Source organism: Carassius carassius, chromosome 50 (genome assembly GCF_963082965.1).
Source record: "Carassius carassius chromosome 50, fCarCar2.1, whole genome shotgun sequence".
NCBI classification, from domain to species: Eukaryota; Metazoa; Chordata; class Actinopteri; order Cypriniformes; family Cyprinidae; genus Carassius; species Carassius carassius.
Window position 1 is genome coordinate 11,470,776 of NC_081804.1, and position 15,636 is coordinate 11,486,411.

The 15,636-nt window shown below is 36.4% G+C and overlaps 1 protein-coding gene across 1 annotated transcript; it reads right to left on the reverse strand.

Moving 5' to 3' along the window:
- Positions 1–8,090: 8,090 nt before the first annotated feature.
- On the reverse strand, positions 8,091–15,324 carry iqub (IQ motif and ubiquitin domain containing). The gene is made up of 12 exons (XM_059546276.1): positions 14,914–15,324; positions 14,073–14,207; positions 13,708–13,875; positions 13,458–13,633; positions 12,102–12,257; positions 11,795–12,005; positions 11,255–11,430; positions 10,700–10,870; positions 10,437–10,613; positions 9,649–9,897; positions 8,786–8,971; positions 8,091–8,404 (listed from the first exon to the last, which is right to left on the reverse strand). The coding sequence occupies exons 1-12, from the start codon at positions 15,203–15,205 to the stop codon at positions 8,228–8,230; spliced, it is 2,274 nt and encodes a 757-aa protein (XP_059402259.1). The 5' UTR covers positions 15,206–15,324; the 3' UTR covers positions 8,091–8,227.
- Positions 15,325–15,636: the final 312 nt, after the last annotated feature.

Here is a 15,636-nt window from a genome sequence, read left to right on the forward strand (position 1 = left end):
TCAATATGAGCATTATAAAGGGCAAAGCCTTTTCCAATGTCCAAAGATTTAAAAAAAAATGCACAATACTGGTGGGAAAAATAATAGAGAAAATTTAATTTACCATTGACTTACTTTATTCATGCACAGATGGGAAGTTCAAACAATTACCTAACAATCTCATGTTGCTCTCAGGGCCCACCAAGTTTTTCATAACACCTTCATTTCACCAAACAAAAGTGTTCCCTTTCTAATGGTCTCTCCCATTGCATTGACATGCTTATGGGGAAACTCCTATTTACTCTGATACTGAAGCCTGATTGTTCATGTTCGTGTAGTGAACAAAAGGCATTTCAACCTGCCAGAAGGGGAGGGGCCGACCTGGTAATTGCCCAGGCAGAGGCTTCTCCTTGTTCCCATGGAAAATGGTGGGCCCAGGCATCTGAACCATGCGCTTATGAATCGCCCATTAAAGATGCTAACTAACCAGCAGATCCTTGTGTAAATATGCCCCAGGGACTGTTTTTCTTCTTCTTCTGTGGATCTAAAAGATGCTTTCTTTCTTAGATAGCTCCCAATCACAGACCGCTCTTGAGATTTGTGTTCGAGTGGGTGGCTTATCAATATACAGTACAACCATTCTGACTGTCTCATCACTGTCTACCTTCACCAGGTTTATAACTTTGACATCCCTGTCCTGCAGGAATAGACTGGTCTGCTTAAGTCTACCTAATCCCCTTTGTAAGTTGAGACAATTATGTTATGTAGTCCTCAGCCTAAACAGCTTGGGTCTCATTATTGGCTCATGCTTACAGGAGCTCTTAGTATGGGTGTTCTGGCGCTGGGCTCGCAGAGATAAGGGAACAAGCATTGCGTATGCTGCCGTGCTATAAGGTTGCACGCAAATCGTTGACTGTTGCTTCAGGTGAAAAATTCTAATGAAATGGCAGACATATATAGAGGTCGGCTCTTCCACTTTTGATGGATTGAAGAGCCTTTGGTTCGTGCAGCTAAACTAATGTGGACAAATCAGGCTTCAGTATCAGAGTAAACAGGAGTTTCCCAATAAGCCTGTCAAAGCAATGCTAATACATTTATCTCAGGGAACCGAGGTAACATTAGACACCGGAGTGTTTTCTTTGTACCATATTTTCCGGACTATAAGTCGCACTTTTTTTCATAGTTTGGCTGGTCCTGCGACTTATAGTCAGGTGCGACTTATTTATCAAAATTAATTTGACATGAACCGAGAGAAATGAACCAAGAGAAAACATTACCGTCTACAGCCGCCAGAGGGCGCTCTATGCTGCCCAGTGCTCCTGTAGTCTACCACTGAGCAGCATAGAGCGCCCTCTCGCGGCTGTAGACGGTAATGTTTTCTCTTGGTTCTTGTTTCTAAATAAATGCGGCTTATAGTCCAGTGCGACTTATATATGTTTTTTTTCCTCATCATGACGTATTTTTGGACTGATACGACTTATACTCAGGTGCGACTTATAGTCCGAAAAATACGGTAACCATTTGCATTGGGCAGTGAACTGTACGGAGCGGTACAGTAAGCACCAGTTAAATCATCAAACTAGAGAAACAGAAGCAAACAAATAGATACAATATGAGACAATCTGAGCAAAGATTTCAGGAACCGTAAAATATGAAAATGTTCACTTGATTAACAACACTGATCTATACACATGGCCGTAGCTGGGGTTTTAAAGGGCCTTGTTTGGAATTATTACATTTGTATGTTCGTTCTATTTATTTATGGCAGCGGCTTAATTAAGTGTTATAGATGCTATTTACACTTACAGAAAACAGCATATTTTCTTAGCGATAGATGCTATTTACACTAAGTTTACTACTTATTAGAAATTGTGGCAATTATCTGCACCTCAGTATTGTATTGTAAAACAGTATGTAATATTAACTTATTGAGAATTTATTGGTACACCCTAACCCCTAACTACAAATTCCACTGTCACAGATGCTCAATTTTTTTTTGCACCAAAACTTCATAGCCTTACTTATCACGAGGGCTCAGTGGACAGACGTTATTAATGAAGTTTTTTAGTGTGATATGTTATAATCAGGTTATAACGTATCTGATTTTGACTGACAGTATTTTCAAGTAATCACAATGCCTAAATATAAGTTAAAGAGTGGTAGAGTGACTCAACTCTCAAAACGTGAATAATTGTTGAGTGCAATCGTCCATCCAATCTGGCAACACTGGCGATGGCCCCAGTCATAAAATTTAGGGACCGTCCCTAAAGTTACATGCGAAACTACTATACACTTTTCTAACGTCAATAGCATGCAAGGAGAATGACTAACAGTCATGAAAACAACTGTTAACTGTTCATCTAGGTGTCAACTTTAATGCACACATTTTATATTATTTGATTATTATTAAAATAAACTGTAAATCATATGGAAAAAAATGTCTACTTTACCGAATGGACTTAAACACAAATTTCAAGCTCAATAGCATTTGAACAGAATGACTCACATTCATAAAACATACTGTAAAGTGTTCATCTAGGTGTCAGCTATAATGCACACCATTCATATTTTTCATAATTATTCAAAGAAACTGTAAATCATATGTAAACAATTGCTACTTTTCATTACCAAATGGGCTCAAATGTAAAATATGTCATAATTAGAATCTCAATAGCATTTGAACAGAATGACTCACATTCATAAAACATACTGTAAAGTGTTCATCTAGGTGTCAGCTATAATGCACACCTTTTATATTTTTCATAATTATTCAAATAAACTGTAAATCATATGTTAAAAAATTGCTTCTTTATTTTAATAATTATCAAAAAATATAAAAGGTGTGCATTATAGTTGACACCTGGATGAACAAGTTAACTGACTGTTAGTCATTCTCCTTGCATGCTATTGACGTTAGAGAAGTGTATAGTAGTTTCGCATATAACTTTAGATACGGTCCCTAGATTTGCAAATATCGAATGTTCAACGTCAAGCCAACTTTATGTTTATGCCAGTTGTCCACTCAACCTGACCGCAAATAGCAATTGAATTGAATTGAATTGAAATAGTTGAGTGCCGCCGATGTTCAGTTTCAGTGGGCGAGGCATTTGACGGACATGCGCGTGAAACTTTCTGAGAGTTAAAAAACGCACAAAAACATGGCGAAGAAAGGTTTTACAATAAAGGATGCGGTTGATTTGATCTTTGATGACACCTGGGAAGAGGCTGAGCATGACTTCGGACCCAGAGTCGGTGTTTTCAGACGTTGAGGAGGCGTATGCTGCTGGCATTGATCCAGATGTTGATTGGTAAGTGAAGTTTATGCTTCTGATTAATCTATGAGAAATGGTAGATATGTGTATGTGCGCGTTTATATGCACGGCCGTGTAAGTGCATGCATGCGTTCATGTTTGCTCGTGTATGCACATATCTATGTGTGTATAGGTGCGTGTGCATGTGTATATGTGTGTACGTGCATGCATGTGTGCATATGTTTATCTGTATGTTTGTGTGTGTGAATGTGTATATGTGCAGGTATGTGTGTATAGGTGAGTGTGTATGTGAATGTATGTTTCTGCATGCATACTTTTATGTTTATATCTGTATATGTGTGTATGTATGTATGTGTGTGTGTGTGTGTGTGTGTGTGTGTGGATGTGTATATAAGTGTGTGCATGTGTACATGCATGTCTTTGTGTAAAATGAAGCTGCTGGTCACTGCAATGTCCAGGAAGTGCTGGAAAATTTTCCTCACTTTGGGCAGATCCATCACACCCATGTAGAACTACGTACTTATTTCTTCAGGGTATACATCAGCCCATGTTAATTTCCTACCCCTCTCCAGATTTCTCACCACATTCTTGTTTGTGTTTGCACACAAGATGTACAGTGTATGTATGCGTGTGTACAAGCGTGCATGTGTGTATCTGCATGTTTTTGTATAGGTGTGTATGTGGCGTACATGCATTTATGTGTATGTGTTAATCTTTGTATGCATGTGTGTGTACATGTGTAAGCAACTGTAGGCTTTATTTTTATTGTTATTTCATTGTCATTATATTATTATTAAATAATAAAATTTTGCTCTTACTAATAAATTGCTTTATAATAAAAAGTACTTTTATGAATATATAGTGAGTTTGTAACACATGCTTCAAATTATTATTATTTTTTGTTCAGTGTGATTTCTCCAGTTACCTACAAAGAAGCAAATGGGCCATCCACATCGAACACAACACCACCTCATAGGGGCCGGGGCCGGGGTCGTGGTCGCAGCCGCAGCCGTTGGCACATTCATCGTGTAGCGCAGTATAACATGATGAAAGATGGAACACTGAGGCAGATCCTGATATAGTGCCCAATATTCCAAGGTTTACTCCTAAAAGAAAACCTGGAGTGCAGCCTCCACTCACATTTGGAAAAATGTTTCCACTTGATATTTTCAGTCAATATTTCGATGAAGAGGTCATAAACACCTTGTGTGCAAACACAAACAAGAATGCAGTGAGAAATCTGGAGAGGTGTAGGAAATTCATATGGACTGATGTATATATACCCTGAAGAAATAAAGAAGCACATAGGTCTGCTTCTCTACATGGGTGTGATGGATCTACCAAAAGTGAGGGATTTCTGGAGGAAGAAGACTTTGTTTCATGTTCCCTTTCCTGCTACTGTGATGTCCAGGGATCGTTTCTTAGCAATCTCCTGCAATCTGCACATCAGTGATACAATGGAATATGCAGAGAATGACAAGAAAAGGGGCACAGAGGAATATGACTCTCTCCACAGAGTGCAACCACTCTTGGACATTATGAAGAACAGGTGCATGTCTATTTACCACCCTAGACAGCACATTTCTGTTGATGAGAGGATGATTGCCACCAAAGCCAGGATATTCTTCAAGCAAGCCTCCTAAGTGGGGCATAAAACCTTTTGTGTTAGCTGATGTCAACGGCTACACCATTGACTTCAAAATCTACACTAGGAAGTCAAAATTTGCATCTGGGAAAGGCCTGTCTTTTGATGTTGTCACATAGTTGGTGAACAGAAACTACCTGGGGTCAGGCTATGTGATTTACTGTGACAATTTCTACACAAGCCCTCTCCTCTTTCGACATTTGCACCAGCTGGGATTTGGCGCATGTGGAACTTGTCGAGAAGGAAGAGTTGGTGTTCCCTCAACCAAACAGAATGCCCTGAACAAAAGGTCACCAAGAGGCTCCATTCGGTGGATCAGAGATGATGTCCTTTTGTTTGTGAAGTGGATGGACACAAGGGAGGTCTCCATGTGCACCACTATCCACACAGTGTACAGCGGGGAGACCGTGCTAAGGTGGCAGAAGACAGAGGATGGGCGAAAAGAGAAGGTCCCTGTTCCCAGGCCAACAGCAGTTCAGCAGTACAATAAGTACATGGGAGGAGTAGACACCTCTGACCAGATGCTCGGAAAAAAAGTCGTATATATGTATATATGTATTACAGTTCCTTTTTCAAGATTAAAGCATTAGATTCTTTCGTTCATGTGTTTTCTATTTTTTTCTAAATAAAAAGCAGTAAAATTTATTCATGTTTTTTTTTTATTTGCCTATTTAAATTCTATTTATCAACTCATCACACACACTAATGTACAATGACTGTAATTTACAGAAAGTCAATAATTTTCAGGAAAAAAAGACACCTTGCACTTTTAAGATACCACATTGTGTTATAATTTTATTATAAAACGGCCTATTTTAGCTTTAGGTTCCAAAGGTTTAACTGGGCTTTAATTCAATTATTTTTATTATATAAAAAAAATGCTATTTAAAATTTTAGGATTACTATAATTTTTTAAAGAAATGTATACTTCATATCATTTGACAATGTATTAAATGATTGAAAATGACAGTAAAGACATTTATGATGAAAGATTTCTATTTCAAATAAACGCTGTTCTTCTGTATAATGGTTTCCACACTACATTAAGCAGTACAACCATTTTCAACTATCATAATAATAAGAAATGATTCTTGAGCAGCAAATCAGCATATTAAAATTATTTCTGAAGGATCTTGTTACACTGAAGATAGGAGAAATTGAGATCTGATATCACAGGGAATTTATTTTTTGTTATTATGTCACAATATTACTGTTTTTGACTATTTTTAATCAGATAAATGTAGTTGGTGAACATGAGCAAAGAACCTTAATACAAGCTGTGGTTGCCAAAATTCTTAAAAAATACAGAAAAACAGAAGAGGTAACATAAACCCACATGTACATAACAGATAACAAACATGACAAACTATTAAGAGACATGATTATTTAAACAAAATACTTTCAATGTGGATTGCCTTGCAGTGAATTCTGGGAATATCAGTTTACAGTTTTTTATTGTAAATTATATGTTGATTTGTTTATATTCGGTTAACGCTTAATGACAGACTTTGCAAACTGCAATTATATTTGGCTGTTCTGTGGCCAAGGATTTGCAGGTCTTGTCTTTCTCTCCTACAGGTGACTTATAGGACCCTGTACATTATATTACTAAATAAGTTTTAATCATGTAACCACCACAGCATCTTATCTCCATTGGCAACACACAGGATTTGTGTCGATTGCAAGTGACATTGTAATTTTGTTTCTTTCTTTTTTTTTTCTTTTTTAACTACCCGGCTACTGTTGTAAAATACTGAGAGATTAAAAATAAATAAATATAATAGAAAAGATTGCGGAAGTTGCAGAAGTGCAGTCTGAGAGTGCATGTGCATGTCTGCAGCCAGACCCTTCTCAGATGATCTGTCAAATACTTAATAGTGCAGTGGTTCTTGTAGATAGAAGACATTTGGGCACACTTTTATACCGAATGGTTTCTCTGTGAAAATCTTAAAACAGTCAATAATCACTGCTACTCTTTGCACTGCTACCAACCTCTGCAATAAAAGGTTTGGCATACCTGTATAGTACTTTACTTTATGATCATTGTCACCAAAAAACTATCTGACATCCTGTACTCATTGAATTTACGCCACAGCAGTCAGTTTTCTTCTATGCAGATATTAGTTTCATTTGAAATGTATTTTAGTAGAAGTATTCAGTTTAATGAAATACAATCCCCCCCCCCCCAAAAAAAAAAACATATTTAAATACCAGTAGTAAAGTAAAATAATTAAAGTATTTTACACCTGTGCAAGACAATTGCAGGACATTTTATGGTATTAACAAGACCAGATTACTCTGTTGTTTAATAGCATTGTTAATCCAAAACAATGTAGATATAACGTTAGCTCCTTCAGAAAATCGAAAACAAGCATATCTTAAAAATCTTACTTACCTTTATGAAAATGTTGATACCTTACAAATAGCAGCGATACCCATAATGCACTTTGATTCTCGTTAGTGTGACGTCACCTGATAAGGAACAATTAGCTACTTTTTTTTTTTTTTTTTTTTTTTTTTACATATTCTATTTTTGAAGTATAAGTGTCATTAATGTTCATTACGGGATCACAGAATGTCAGAGGTAGAGTCTGTGTCAAAGAACTTAAGCCAATGTCTGTTAAACCCATTTTATTAAGCACCGCTTATAAACTCAGGTAATGGAGGAAGAGAAATAAAACTATTTCTTATCAGCAGTCTACAGTCTTGTTCACATTTGTTCAAAAGGAGACGCAGGAGGAGGTTTTTGACCTTTTCCTGTAATTGCAGATCTTAGATTGCTCACCTCTTGATTAGATCTAGGCTATATATCACTTGCAAAGGCCTAATTAAAACCTCTTAAAGTGTTCTCAGAAATAACTTTCCAAAACATTCTTGTGTGGAGTAATCAGGGAGGGATAATCTACTTTTTTGTCAGTCTAATCTCAAATTTTTTCATCCTGCTTACTTTGGACTCAAGACTCAAAAGCATGCTAATGCTGCATTTTTCCCAGGATTGTAGTGTCGCTAGACTTTTTACCAATTAGTATTTTACAAGATACCAATGAAGCTGAAAATAAAAATAAAATCATAAAACTTCTTCCTCAATTACTGTCGAATGATAAGTAATTGGCATTAATGAATGATCCTAATGAATGGAAAACAAAGCACAGAGAAGCAAAAGATTTTAATGATCAGATGGAATTGCACGGTTTTAATTAACATATACAATATTCAAATTCAATAAATGATCTCGTAGAAGGTTTTAGATCTCTATACTTTACTGTCTGAAGTCCACAAATACCGAAGATACATTAGACCATAAGCGCCCCGCAGGATTGTGGGTAGCCTCTTAGCGATTCTGCTTGGTCACCTTGGTGATGGGTTTGGAGACCAGCAGGTTGCTGAGGGCAGCCGGCTGTATCTCAGTGTCGTGCAGACATTCAGCCATCGCAGGAATCTGAGAGAAATACTTCCTGGCCAATGCGTGTTTCTGCTTGACATTACGGATAACTACCACATCGTATGCCTGCAAGTGAAAACGGCAGCCATTCGTACTGTGGAACAAATGGTTTTGCTCTCAAGTGGTGGCAGAGACAAGTGTGTTCTGTATAGGCATTACATCTTAACACAATCTCCAGAATTGAGCTTTGCCAGGTGTACGGTTGATATTCATGATTTGAAAGTTCTAGCAGATGTAATCGTTGACCTTGACCTTTTTTGACTAAAGCATGACTACAATAATTATTTTTCTTTATTCTGCAATGTGCTGGTAGCTCTACTTGGTACTTAGATTAATGCAATCATGCCTGAATATTTGATATTATATCATACCCTTGAGTTGAGTTTTAACATTTAATAATTTCTTTCAGTGTGAAGAAAAACATTCAGAGCAGAATGAACGCAGTACCTTCTCAATGTCCTCCAGTTTGAGATGTGCAGCTGCCTCGTCCTTCGTAAGGAGGATGCAGTTCCATGGGCTCCAGTCCAAATGCTTCTCCCAGCGCACCAGCAGTAAATCATGAAGGTCTTTCCAGCCGCTCAAAGCAGACTGAGCACCCCACAGCACATCCACCAGGTACCTCAGGTCCTGCTCCTAATGAGAACAGGAAGTGTCTTCAACATAGCATGAACTTGGTGTTCTGTTCAACTAAAAGCTATTTTATTCCTGTATTCTCAATCAAAAGAACTACTAAGACTATGTTTAAAATCATGTAGACTCACGTGAGAATGTACAGAGATACAGAGAACTGTAGTCATTACAGTAACTTCGAATTCTTTTTTTATTTTTTATTCTACATTAGGGTGGTCCATCCTGATAGTGGCGGCCATCTTCAAATCACATGACCAATAGTGTCTTTGACAAGTTAATAAACAAAGGCATAATACCTCCACACTAGTAGATGTTAAGACATGTATCAACTGTTTATAGTCTAATTTCAGTCTGTAAAATGTAAACACAAAATTACATACTGCACCTTTTAAACTATATGTTTCTATATAAAATTATAGTGTTCCTGTAGCTCAATTGGTAGAGCACTGCGCTATCAAGCGCAAGGTTGGGTGTTCGATTCCCCGGGAACACATGATATGTAAAAATTGATAGCCTGAATGCACTGTAAGTCGCTTTGGATAAAAGCATCTGCTAAATGCATAAATTTAAATTAATTTAATTTATATGTTTCAATGCTGATGATGTGTCACTCACAAGTGAAGGAAAAAAGGCAGGTTTTGGTATAAAGTTGAAATGAATAATGAATGATTCAACTTTACCTGCAGCAGGTAAGTGATTTTGGCTTCTGGGCCGCACTCGGCCTCAGAGTCACGCAGGCATCTGAGAATGTTCTTGTAAAGAGAGAAGTCTTCTCTTCGACGGGCCTCATTGTCTAAATCCATGCAGCGGCGACAGAGGCCAACCGCAGATGCATTAGTCTTCAGAGCAAAGTCAGTGGATGACTGATACTCATTACAGCCACGACACAAATAAATGCTCTTTTTCAGATCGGCAGGATCCTGAGGCACCTGTGGAGAGCAGGGTAAATAATTGTTGGTTTCAAGGAGAGATACCGTAACCAACCAAAACTTGTCAAGTTTTATTTCAGCGTTTTTATTGCCAACCGGACAGTGATTTTGAAGTACAAGGTGAACTTCGCCCATGGACTCAAGGACCAAGACTAATACCATGAAAATATACTCTTGGACTTGGACTCAAGGACATAGGGTATGAATCAGACTCAAGGACCAAGACCAACACCATGACTACATAGTCTTGGACTCTGACTTAAGGACCAACACCATGACCAAGACCATGAAAATATGATCTTCGACTCGGACTCAAAAAGCAGGATCATTAAAATATGGTCTTGGACTCGGACTTAAGGAACCAGACCATGACTTTGAAAATATGGACATGATGACCAAGACCGCAACCATATTTCTTTGTCATGGATATAACAATGGGAGCATGTGGACTTGGTCTTGCCTTGGACTCAACCTTCTTCTGGTATCTTACTTGACTTGAAAGAACTAGTCTTGACTACAACACTGGTTTAGCCACATACCCGCAGAAATTTGGACACCTGAGGGTTGAATGCAGGAGTTTTGATGTACTGGAGGAAGAGGGTGGCAATCCTCTTCCTCAACCCCTCCAGGTTGCTCTTTTTAACGCCCCTCATCAGAAGGTCCACCTCCCTGTCAATTAAGTCCACTATGTCCTGTGTTAGCTTGCAATCATGTTCCTGTTCACAATAACATTTTAGAAATTAGATGAGCAAATACAGTATATGCTTTTAGGACAGTGTTTATATTTTGCACTACAGCTTACCTTTATGGTGTGTTTGAGAGTGAGAAGCACATCCAGACGTTCGTCCTTTGTGAACTGAGTCTGGGTAATGCTACTGTATAGGTCTCGTAGCTCTTTGGATCTGATAGTAAACCGTGTGTCCATCTCCGTCACCTTTCCATCAAATGCACGCCATTTCTTTGGCTCTGCACACTGAGGAGAAGACAAACACAATAATCTTCGCAATCATTCTTTTGATCACTATCATTATTTATTTATTTTTTGCTTAGAGATGTTTATATTAAATTATTATTATTTATTAGGTTATATTAGATCATGTTTATCCTAATATAAAATGTAGTAAACTAATTAATAAACTAATGTTTACTTTCAAGAACATTTTCTTTACTTATTTACAATGTAAGGTCTGGGTCATGAAGCAAACATAGTTATTTTACATTTATTGAAAGTAACATTGTGACAATTATGTTCTATTTTTTTAACAATTAAAAATGAAATGCATCCTTTATTGCACTGTGAACAAACAAGCAAAATTGCATGGTCATAATGAGCCAACCGATTAGCAAAGATGAACACCTTGTTGAGGAACGCTTGTATGGCCTTGTCCTGGTTCCTCGTGCCTGCAGCCATTCTGTGCCTTTCAATGGAGGAGATGAACTGCGTCTCTTGCTCCAGTAGAGAACACAGCGCTGCCTTTCTCTCCGCACCAGATAAGATGACACTGATGCGTTCCTCTTCCTCTATCCTCCATTCTGACACATAGAGATAAAGAATGAGAACCATCACACTTGCTTATATCCGTATCGTTGCACACATTACAACACATATATCTCCATCTCAAACCAACTACAATGTAGTAAACTACAGCAAAGGTTTTCTATAACTAAGTAAGGGTAAGATTGTTTTGTTTTTAACCTCACCAAGGTGGCATTTATTTAATAAAAAAAATACAGTATAAACCATAATACAGTAAAATATTATTACAATCATATTTTATATATTTATATATAACATAATTAATATATTTTCAAAATGTAATTTATATCTCTCATGCAAAGCTGAGTTTTTGTTTAATTATTATTGCTAGTTGTAGTTAGTAACTACACAAGCACTCACTTTTCAAGGCATTATAAAGCAGATCAAAATCTGCCTTTGACTCTGGATTCATCCTGCGGTGATATTCATCTCTGATCTGCTGCTCTTTCTCCTCTTTCTTCCTTCTCTTTTCATTTTCTAGCCATGCTAGATGCTGCTCTTTAGCCTGTCTCAAGCTGTCAGTGAAACACTTGGCTAGCCAACACCTGACATATGTCTGTAGTGTAATGACCTGAGGAAAACATACACACACATACAAACATTTGTCATGAACACTGAAAGCACAGAATGAACTCAATTCCCTCTCAACCGCTCCAAACACACGTACAGCTCTCAGCCTCTTGCTGTGATACTCTCCTGCAGTGATGTAAGTCCCTGGGGTGATGAGTTTGTCCTCCATGTTGGACACATAACAGCCGATTTTGGTCATCTGAGTCGAGGCGTTCTTGGAGCACTGCTGATCCTGGTTCTTCAACTCAACCGTCTGTTTAAAGGGAAAAGAAAATTTGAAATATAAACTGCAGTCAAAACAGCAACCCAGATTTGAAGCTACACTGTGTATTAGTTTGATCAAAAATGTAGTAAAAACAGTTTATTGTAAAATTTTATACAATGTAAAAATTGTTTTCTGTTACTAAATTTTAAAATGTCCTTTTTTCCTGTTATCAAAGCTGAATTTTCAGCATCATTACTCCCGTCTTCAACGTCACATGATCCTTTAGAAATCATTCTAATATGCATAATTAGTGCTCAATAAACATTTATTATTATTATAATCAATGTTAAAACAGTTCAAACATTTTTTTCAAGATACTTTGACAAACAGAAAGTTCAAAACAGCATTTAAACAACATCTTACAACACTTTTTGTAACATTATAAATGTCTTGACTGTCACTTTTAAATAATTTATTGTGTCCTTGTTGAATAAAAGTATTAATATATTTCAAAATGTGTTATATTGCTTCTATTTATCTTGTGAAAAACATAGCATAATTGGAACCTGTATTTTATTGTATTCATCCAAAGGTTAATAAATAACCAAACAATGTACTAAAATATGTAAGAGCTGTTTTGGAATATAAAAGAATATAATAATATAGTGATTTTGGAAAAATGTTATAATATAAAAAAAATAAAAAAAAATCCAATTGTCTTGACATTATAAAGTGAGCCAATGTTTTATAAATCATGAAGAAAAAAATAAATAAATAAATTATATATATATATATATATATATATATATATATATATAACATTTTTATTAAAGATTCGCTCTGTGTGCATGTGTGTGTGTTTTATAAACAATAAACTATGTATACATCGTTAAAATATAAGGGATTATTTTTATTCAACCACATTTGTATAAATATTTGAATATATAATACTACAATTTTTATAATAGTATTACAATACAAAATGTTTGAAATATTATATATGATACATATTTTATATACAATATATTTTATATAATTAAAAGTTTATATTAATGCAAATGCATTATATGCCTTTCTTCCACTAAATGACAGTTCCTTCGATTCAGTGTAAATGAAATTGAGGCAAAGATATAAAAGTTCCGTCCATTTAAAGTGTTTTATTAGTGTGTAAGTTGTCATTCACTCATAGTGGAAATCAGCATCCAAGACTGGAATTATCCATTATATTGTGTGTATGTGTGCGCACACCTGTGTATCCCTGCTGAACATCTCAATGCCTCTGTCAGGCCTCTTCTTGGGCATCGTCTGTACAGCAGCATGATGATACTCTGCTTTGGTCACCTTGTGACGGTATCCTCCCAGAAACGCCTTCCCTCGAGTGGCTCTCTCAATCTCCACCACCACGTCCTGATACAAGTCTGTGTCTTCAAGCGAGAGACTTGTCACAAAGGCTTGTCTGTCCTTGTGATGCTTTAGTCAGCTGTAACTTGATTTGTACCTGTTTGTACTCTGACAGTGATGACATCCGGCATGTTGTACTCCTGCTGTGGTTTGACTGGTCTCAGGAGGTAATTCTCCGGCTCTAGCGAGCTCATCTCAAATTGGATCATCCCATGTGGCTGCACACCGATGTCCATTAGCGTCTGGTCATCACTCACACTTTTTTCTAGAAATAAATAACAAAAAATGATCAGCGGGAATTTAATGCGCTTTTGGCAACATTATAGGTTTGGATAAAAGTGTCCCAATTTACCTCAATTCACCTCTACAGTATGTACAGTATGTTCTTTTATTCTCAGAAATGTCAGAATGTTTCACAGTTTCTCCTACGAAGGCCACTTTCAAGTATCTTTAGCATCTTACCATCTAGAGTGATTTGTATAATGTCAGATGGGACCCTCAGCTCTAAGCTGAAGTATTTTTTCAGATCCAGGATCGTGAGGCCAATGGTGAAGGCCACCGTTATCATGTGCCTCTCTGGCATCAGCAAGATTTTAACTGGAAGAACAAGAAACACAAATGCATTAGAAATATAAATATTCATATGAAAAATAATTAAGGTATGAAACAGAGAATGTGCTTAATAATTCAAATTTTTTGCAAAAAAAAAAAACACTAATGGTTTTGGATGGTAATATCATTTTTTTGTTTGTTTGTTTTACTATGGTACTAAATGACTACCATATTTCTATAAAACTGTACCTATAACTGTGTAATTTGGGTATTGTTTATATATTATTATAGTTTTTATTATTATTTGAAAGAACATTTACTTTTAGATTTTCTTATTTTAATTTTAAGTAATTTAGTTTTGTTTTTTTTAGTTTTTTTATATTTCTATTTAAATGTATTTTTTTTTTTTCAGTTTAAATGTTTATTTATCTTATGAATTCCTATTTATTCATAATAAATCAATTTAGTTTTTCATATAATATTTTATTTCGCTTTATTTTAATTAACAAAATGCTTTTAATAGTTCTAGGTTTAGTTAACAATAATAACCCTTACAATAATAATATAACCATGCTACATGACCAAAAACAGTATTTTAATTAGGTTCATGACCAAAACATGATGGTACCTTGTAAAAAACAAACAAACAAAAACCTGGTATTACCAGAATAACGTTACCATGCCCCAGACAATCATGGTAATAGCACAATATTTGTGGAAGTTTGTATTATTGAGGTAAATTATGTTTCACCAGTTGCTGTTGAGCTTCCTAGATCACTGGATGAAAGTGTCTGGTTGGATTCACTTCCTTGTGGGTTTATCTCGTCTTGGTCTCTCTGGTCTTTAGTTGAATCCGCGAGGTTTTCTTCTTGTAAAAGCATGTCTGTGGCTGTACAGACATCCACTTTGATCTCGTGCGTGGATTCAGCGTCACCGTAGTCTTCATGAACTTCAGTTTCGGTCTGAATCACTTCTTGTAACATCTCTTGCTCCGCTGCGCAACTGGCTTCAGGACTCACAGTTTCACTCTCCGGCTCTGACATGGCGAGTTTAGTACACCTAAACGCTTAAAACATGTAGTTCAATCACAAAACGATTTATTTTGAAAGAAATTTGACGGCGAAATTGTTTATTAAGCTTCAAAATAAATCAGTCGAGCACAGGTTTACACTGACTTGAAAGTGTTTGACCGATGCTATGGTAACCACGGTGCCACTACTGATATCCGATTCGCGAGTGAGTTGTTCTCTTGAGCCGATTCTTTTTAAAGATTCGGTTGAACTGATTCGCGAAGCGTTTGTTATTGAACGGGATGACTTAGTTTAGGAGTAATTAAATGTCTAATATTGTTCGCAATTTATTTAAAATTAACATGTAAAAATTGAAAAGAATATGGTCAATTACCCTTACAAAACTGATCTTTGTAATAGCATCATAGGCTACTTTATGCAAATATATAGGCTACATAATAGAA